The sequence below is a fragment of the Barbatula barbatula genome (genome assembly GCF_947034865.1).
Source record: "Barbatula barbatula genome assembly, chromosome: 2".
In the NCBI taxonomy this organism is placed as follows: domain Eukaryota; kingdom Metazoa; phylum Chordata; class Actinopteri; order Cypriniformes; family Nemacheilidae; genus Barbatula; species Barbatula barbatula.
The window spans coordinates 22860758-22868622 of record NC_136767.1 but is presented as its reverse complement, the minus strand read 5'-3'; the positions used below and the strand labels follow the sequence as shown (position 1 = coordinate 22868622).

Below are 7865 nucleotides of genomic sequence, written 5' to 3'. Positions count from 1 at the left end.
TTTTAAATGAGGGCAAAAGAGACTACTTTATTGGCCGCATCGCTGGATGGAGGAATAAGCATAAAGTAGGCTTTCTAAAACTTCTCTTTTTGTTCCATCGGTTTACAGGAAAATTTGATTAGGATCATTTCTTTCAGCTTTGGCATCAGTTATTCTTACTAGTTATTATATATTCCGTTGAGATACCTGCTTTTCATAGCTGTTTATCTATGAGAAATAAACAATCTGCAGTCTACGCTTAAACCTTTAAAATCTTAGTGCGCATGCGTGTGTCTCTGCACCTGTTCAGCGGTCCCGCGCGCTCCCGACTACTCGGCGCGCCGCCGTGCGAAATATGGGGGCGCGCTCTTTATGGCAGGTCTCGAAAGAGGGGGAGCAGCAGCGCACGAGCGCGCCGGCGTTGTCAGGGACGGGGTACAGCAGGGGAAAATACATACACACGCACGCACACCCCCGGCTCTCTCACACACGCACGTATAAGGCAAAAACAAAAGCGACGTTAACGGAGGCGAGAACGTACTAATGCTGTGGAGTGGGAGGACGTGAGCATGCGGAGCAGGGGCTGCAGCAGACCTTTGTTTGTTTCCTGGAAACCCTGGAGCGCGAGGGAATAAAATGGAGTGGTAGGAGCTCTGAGGCGCGAGAGGCGCGTCCACCTGCTGCTACAGGGGAGGCAGTCCGGGCTCGCGAGAGAGCGGAAACATGGTGAGACCACTTCATTGAAGGGAGCAAAAAAACATATGACAACATTCCACACGCTCGACGATCAAACGGAGTCTTAACAGCGGGCGGGACGAGCGGCCCTGGTGTAACGGGAGGTGAGTATGTGGGCTGTGCGTATTTGTGTGCGTGATGCGGTGAGCGGGCCAGTGTGACGCGCGTCAAACGCTGCAATGGGGGAGACATGGAGGAGCAAGTGTCAACTGTCTTGATGCATCCATATTGCACAGGTGTTAGTGAGGTAGAATAGACCGTAATGGAGGGAAGGCTTAGTGTCCTGGGAAGGCTATGAGTAGCGGAACATCGTTTGAGGGGACAGAAAGCATTGCTTCTCATGACGAACACGCGAGGCACAATCACACACCACACTGACAAACACTCTCTTTCTCTCTCGCACAGACCATCCCCCAAGCCAATGCCGTGGATACATACGCACTCATTCTCACATAAAAACAACACAAACGCTCATGTTGGTATATTCTTTAGGTACCGTTTTACGCACGATCATTTTCGCCGCTCTTCGCTTTTGGTCTATGCGCACGGCTCGGCGCCTTCGACCGATGCGGCATTCGGCGATTGGAGATGCAGAAGAGAAGGGAGCGTATCATAGCGCACCAGGCCTTTAATAATTAAGGGTGGACTCAAACCTGTTACGTCTCTCTGAATAATGTAAATTCTCTCTTGTTATCCGAAATGTTGAAAGCGTGCTTCTATTTCAGGCGCTGACTGGGACAGTCCAGTTTTGCGATACGGTTTGATATCATGATGTTTAGAGTTTGAAGACGTGTCGGTCACCGGACACCTGTCCTGGGAAGCTGGTATGGAAGCTTCCTTGATGCTGTCAGGCTACACAGCACACGTAGGGCTCTATCATTATAGCAGCAGAGCTAAAGTTCACTCATGAATGTGTCCAGTCACCAAAATCAATATCAAAACCAATCAATGAAATAATCAATCAGTCAGCTTACATCTGTTAGATTTTTTTCTCACAGAATAGTTGCAGAGAGTATTAAAACATTTTACTGTGAGTTAAGTCAGTAGTCAGTCTTCCTTAAAATGAGTAAATGGATGATGGTAGATAGGGGAATTGTATTTTGGTTGCTTGTTTGACTGATTGACTGGGGACAGATTGCAGCAGATTTATTGATCTCTAAAAAGATCAAACAAACACACCAACATGGATTCAGTCTCTCTCTTTCTCTCTATCTCACACTCAGTCTCTCTCTCCTGTAATTCCATTGTCTGTCTCCTGGGTGGATGTTGAAGCTGAATAAATATTAATTTCGTTTTTAATAAAAGCAGTTTGCAGACAGTTCCACTGCCCTGTTCTCCATCTCTCTCTGTCTGCAAACTGCCTTAACGTTAAGAATGAGCTCAGCCAGGCAGTTCTGAGATCTGCCATAGAATTTATCGTGTAGTGTTTCGGATACCAAAAGTTCTTGATCATTCGTCGCCTTTGAATTATAAAGTTCGGTCTGCATTCTGAGCAGGTTTGAGATAACAATTTTCAAAGTTTTTGCACTCCAGTTGACTTTTTAGATAAAACCTTTTTGATATCTAAAAGTCCCTAAATGTACAACGTAAAGAAAAAAACTTCATTGAATGTAATTAAGTTGCTGCAGAATAAGGTGTGAAAAACAAAATTTTGAAAAAGCAACAGTAAATGCGGAAAGTTGTGATTAAATAGGGAGGTGCACATTCGTGTCAATATTGTAATATGAAATTATGGACATCCTATTCTCATTCTGTAATATTTCTGCAAGCAATATTTTCTTGCACTGTGTCATAATCCACATTTATGTAAAATATAAAAATAGGACAATATGCTCACAGAAACAGCTTGCAGAAATAAGTATGCTATAAACTGATCATTAAACTGATTTACAGGTTTAGTCAACTCAATTTAAGCAAAAATCATTATTTTTGGGGGGAAAATGCAGGTTCAGCAATGTAGTTTTGCTGTAAAAATTGTGTTCCTAGTTATGTGTGAAGAACCAGACACCTGGGCATTGAAACAGAATGCCCACTCAACATTTTCATTGCTCCTCTGTAATTCATTGATCTTCATTAGGTCAGTTGTGCATTCCTATGTAAATGTGCACTGTGGGAACACCTCAAACTTTGCGGTAGAGATCAGCATTCCCCAGTAGCATTTGCAATGGCATCATATTTATTTATTTATTTTACTAAAAGGCTGCGTGTATTTTTACGTTTACTTATGTGGCAGACTATTCTGACACACACAGTGCCCGGGGGAAGAGAGAGGGAGAGACGGAGAGAGAGAGAGCACTTACACCGTTATAGAGCTCTTTTATTTCTTTCACATTCTGAAGAGTTGCACTTCAGTGAAGGGGCGATCAGAGGACAGAATGATGTAAAACAATACAACTCACTGTAATACTGGAGAGAGAAAGTGAAAGAGGGACCCAAATGGGAAGGAAAGAAAGAAGTTACAGATACAAAATACCTGTAAAAGGTGCAGTGATTTGATTGCAAAGGAAAAATTAATATTTCATCCAAAAGTATCCAAAACATCCAATTGATCCAATAATCAATTCTTTAGCCTTTCAGGGCCCGCTTCTGACATTTAAAAAAAGCATTTAAAACTTTAAAAAAGACCAATGGTTTATTGGTTTATCTGTCAAATCCAGATTCCAATTATAATCTAAATTGTCTTTATTTTAAATGTTTTCATAATTCACTGTTGGCTGAATTTAAGGACAACTTACTTGGCTCTAATCTCTTACTGCATGTGTTTCTACAGGCTTGTCTGTGGTAATTATGTTATTGAGAGAGAGATTCAGTTGAGATTGATGGAAGTTCTACCAGAGTCCCGATTCTCAGGGGCAGATCACAGCCCCTGCCCAGGAGAATCTAATGAAAATGGTAAAGAGTTCCTATACACATTATAGATAAAAAGTAAACATTAAATACAGTTTTGATTAATGCAGGTCATGTTTTAATGTTATTCTATCTTTATATAAAAAGTCTGAGTTCCTTTTGATTGGTAGTGTGAATATTTTTACCAATTTTTGTTAAAGAAAACTTTTAAACCTTTGAGATGTTTATTCTTTCTTTTTTATCCTGTAGAACCACATGACCCTTTGGCAGATGTTTCACATGATCTGAGGCGCTGTGATGACATCGAGCCTGCTGTGCTGTCCCTTCCCTCCCTCTGCGCCCAGAGTCAGACAACTGAAGGGCCTCTTAGCCCAGCTGACTTACATGATGGGTCTGTCTCCAACACCACGTCTTTGTCCTCTCTCTCTTCATTCTCCTCTCTATCCTCCCTCTCATCGCTCTCTTCTGTGCCCTGTTCCAAACCTGTGACACCCTGGTCTGTGCCGCAGACCTGTGAAAGGTCATCTCTCTCTAACATGGACTCCAGGGGTGGGGACTGCCTTAGCTGTCTGATCCCCAAAAACCCATCTGAACCGGAATCCTGTGAGTCTGTGCTCAACTTTGCTAGCATCAACTTACAATGCCTTGGCCCCACTGCCAGCACAGGTCGCTATGGTGACCAGGTTCTGTCTGACCAGCTACTTAGTGGCCCCGCCCATCCAGCTGGAACCAGTGACGGGGCTGAGGAGGGGAGGTCGAGGCAGGAGAGTGAATCAGATGAGGACCCTGCATCCAGGAGCATATATGAAGGTCTTGGAGAGGAATCGCAGGACTGGAGCTGTTTAGAGACTCTCATCAGTGAGAGCCGTATGGAGCTGTTGGACTTATGCTCCCGCAGCGAACTTTCAGTCAATCTGTTCTGTGAGGAAGATGTGGAGAATTACATGTTTCAGGAGGAGGAGACAGCACTCAGTACTGACGTCTGCTCACTCAAGATACGCTATGAGTCCTATCAGGAGGGAGTGGAGGAGAGGAGTGAGTCTGCCCTGCAGGATGAATCTCAACTAGGCTTCTTTCCCAGCTTACCTTGCAGTAAAAAGGAGCCAAAAGAGAAACTAGACCAATCAACTGAGATTAAAACTGATGATCATATGACTCCTGACATTAACCCAGACAGTAACTTTCTTTTTGATCTCTGTAACTCGCCAGAAGATTCTGGTGAATTTAGTGATGACAGCTCCTGCACGGGCTCCCCCGACCATGGTCTCTCACTTCGCCATGGCCGCCTGTCCAGAGAAAACTCGAGCTCATCCAGCCAACTAAGCTACCGTCTCCGTGCTAAGAGGAAGGTGGCCTACCGGGAAGATTACCTGTATGACGTAGACTCCATTGAAAGTGAGAGGAATGCAGAGAAACGTGACAAACAGCCTACAGGGCTCAAGAAAGAGCGTGATGATGACTGGTGTCCAAAGAAGAAACGACGGTCCAATCGGAGGGAGCCTCCTGTCATTATAAAATACATCATCATTAACCGTTTTAAAGGCCAGAGGCACATGAGAGTGAGGCTAGGACGAGTTGACCCATCACCTGCTGCAGTCTGTTTGAGCCCAAATGCCCTTCTGCACTATGAGAGACTTGCACCGTTAAAAGCCTTCTGGCAGGAAAGAGAGAAGGAACAAGAGGAACAGAATAGATTGACAGCTACAGAAAGGAACAAACGTCTCAATGGCTGTAAGAGACCAAGCGCTATGCCCAAACGAAAGCACAGGATGGCCAGACTTCGAATCCAGCAGATCCATGCAGTAGAGAATTCCCTCCCATGCCAAACTATAGTCGTCTCCACCAACAATCAGCCAGGGGGGACTGAATCATTGAATAGCACAGAGGAACCAAAAGAGGACATTACCTACATTAAATACACTGCCAGAGCTAAAAGCAGAACGCAGGAGAGGGAGGAAAGTAGGAAGGCAGGTAAAACAGGGAAGATAAAAAAATTCAAAAGTGAAGCAAGGCTTCGGTTGAAAAAAGAGGCTGAAACACAGGAAGTCCCTGAAGCCTCGGAGATTGAGCTGTGCACCACATGTTTACCAGAAAACCTAAGTGACTCTTTGGAAGGTAATGTTGTTTCAAATGACACCTCCAGTAGTGATCCTGAAAAATGCACTTTGACCCCAACTGCTCCAGGGACTGCTGGAAATGCAGATCTCCTCCCAGGAGGATACCTACAGACACTTCTGGAAGCTTCTGAGTCATCCAACAATGGTAACATTCCATATTTCCATTCAGGCCTGCAGAATGCCACAGTGCAGCCCATTCAGACCTGTGTTCTCTCCCCCCCCTCTGAATCTGAGCTACCCCACTCTCCTCCACCTGTACATGGGCAACACCACACACAGTATGCTGAGCCCAACCTTAATGAACCAAACCAACCCATTTCATGGTCATCCCAGCCGTCTGCTGAACAGCTGCCCTTCTCCCCTGACATCCCAACGCAGTCTCCTGTGATGCCATCAGGCTTTCCCACACCTTTACCTGTGTTAGCAGGAGATGGCACACCTGTGGCAGGGTATGGTCAAGTGTCTCTATCAGGGTGCAGACATATGACACCATATGAGGAGTCCCAACCTGATGCTGATTATGGGATGAGTCCAGCGGTGTCTCGAACTGACAGTGGTGTGGGACGACTTGTAAGCTTTAACTCCTTAGGGTCACTTTCAGCCACCTCTAGCAATTATAGCTCACTCAGTTTGAGAGAAGGAGAAAGAGAGGAGGAGAATGGTGAAATAAACGATGGCTTTCTACCACACTGCAGCCCCCGACTTGTCCTGCAGCAAAGTCTTGAGGAGGTTGCTCCACTTCGAGAGTCCACCGACCTCCTGGATATCTCCAACTTTACTCCTGACAAATTCCGTCATTCGTCACTTTCTGAGATCTCCCCACCAGACACACCCAACTCTTCACCACAGCTTCTGGGGAATTGTGGGAATGTTGGAGAGTTCTCAGAGCCTGGAGAAACAAATGTACAGTGGAGTTGTGGAGCTGTCCCGCAGCTTGATCAAGATGGAGGAGGAAACACGCACCTCCTTCAGATACACTCTTTTAACACAGAGGAGGAAGAAGAGGGGCTTAGGGATCACAAGGGTTCGACAAAAAAGGGTGGGAAAAATGGACAAGGCAGTAAAAAGAACAAAACTTCTAAAATAGTAAAAGGAGAAAAAGTAAAGCTCCCACGCCAGGGCTCTCGGTCTGTGCGGAAGATAAAAGCCTTGCTGGAAGGAAAAGCAGCAAAAAATGGCGGAGGGTCAGGGAGCGGTGCCTCGTCCCCCACCCCATCACTTGGAGTGATTGGAGCTCAAGGGGAGTGGCCTAACAATGGAGGACTGTCAAATGATGACCAACGAGAATTTCAGGAACCATCAAACATCCTGTCCAATATAGTGTCTGGCATGGCTGAGGTACAGCGCTTCATGAGGGCCTCCGTGGAACCACTTTGGGGGCCCTGCCTGTCACCAGGCCAACATGCCCTGCAGAGCCAGACACTGAAGATTCTCGGTAGTGCCGCTGACCTTAAAAAGCGGGGTGGTGCCACGGGGGGAGGTAAAGGGAAGAAAGGGGGTGGTCGTGGTGCTAAAACACTGCCTAAACTTCTGCCACCAGGTTTCTTTCCTCCCCTTGGATTGGACTGCCTCCCACTTTCACACCGCCCAGCCCACAAAAAAATGTATCGCCACAAAAGCAGCACTAAGTTTGCGCGTGAGGAACTCTTGGCAGGCAAAAGGGACATAAAAGGAGTAGCATTGACGGCTTTGGTAGAGAAACGGAGGTAATATTTTCTCTCTGCAATGTGCCCCTTCTCTCCGTTCCCTTCCCTCGCTCCCTGCCAATTCCTCCTTAAATCCTTACCACATTTCAGAGCTGCATGGCACAGTCTTTACCCACAATCCTTTGCCTGGCCCACTGGAAGGCAGGCACATCCTGCATGTCAGCCCTGCTAAACTACCTACTAGACTGACTGAAGTCTCACTGTCATGGCTGCACCCTACGCACCATTGCTGCTTTGTTGACACATTTTCAGTTGTTTTTGTTTATATTTTGTTTTCCAAGAGGACACAATGCCTTGAAAGTCAATGGATTCTTCTTTAGTGTGGTGTTTATCTAAATATAATTTTTTTTGTCTTTTTGTTTTCCGTTGCAGCTATAACACTCTATGTGTTAAATCAGTGTCACAACACCAAGCCCAGCATCTGCTCTGTCTCTCAGAAAATGGTTGCCTTCTGTTCAGGGGTCAAAAGTCTTGTGTAGTA

The 7865-nt window shown here is 45.7% G+C and overlaps 1 protein-coding gene across 1 annotated transcript; it reads left to right on the top strand.

The window, feature by feature from the left end:
* Positions 1 to 336: 336 nt before the first annotated feature.
* Positions 337 to 7388, top strand: nexmifa (neurite extension and migration factor a; the record flags this gene model as incomplete). Its single annotated transcript, XM_079473824.1, has 3 exons — positions 337 to 818; positions 3485 to 3606; positions 3811 to 7388. Exons 2-3 carry the CDS (start codon positions 3534 to 3536, stop codon positions 7386 to 7388), a joined length of 3651 nt encoding a protein of 1216 aa, XP_079329950.1. The 5' UTR covers positions 337 to 818; positions 3485 to 3533.
* Between the last annotated feature and the right edge of the window lie 477 nt (positions 7389 to 7865).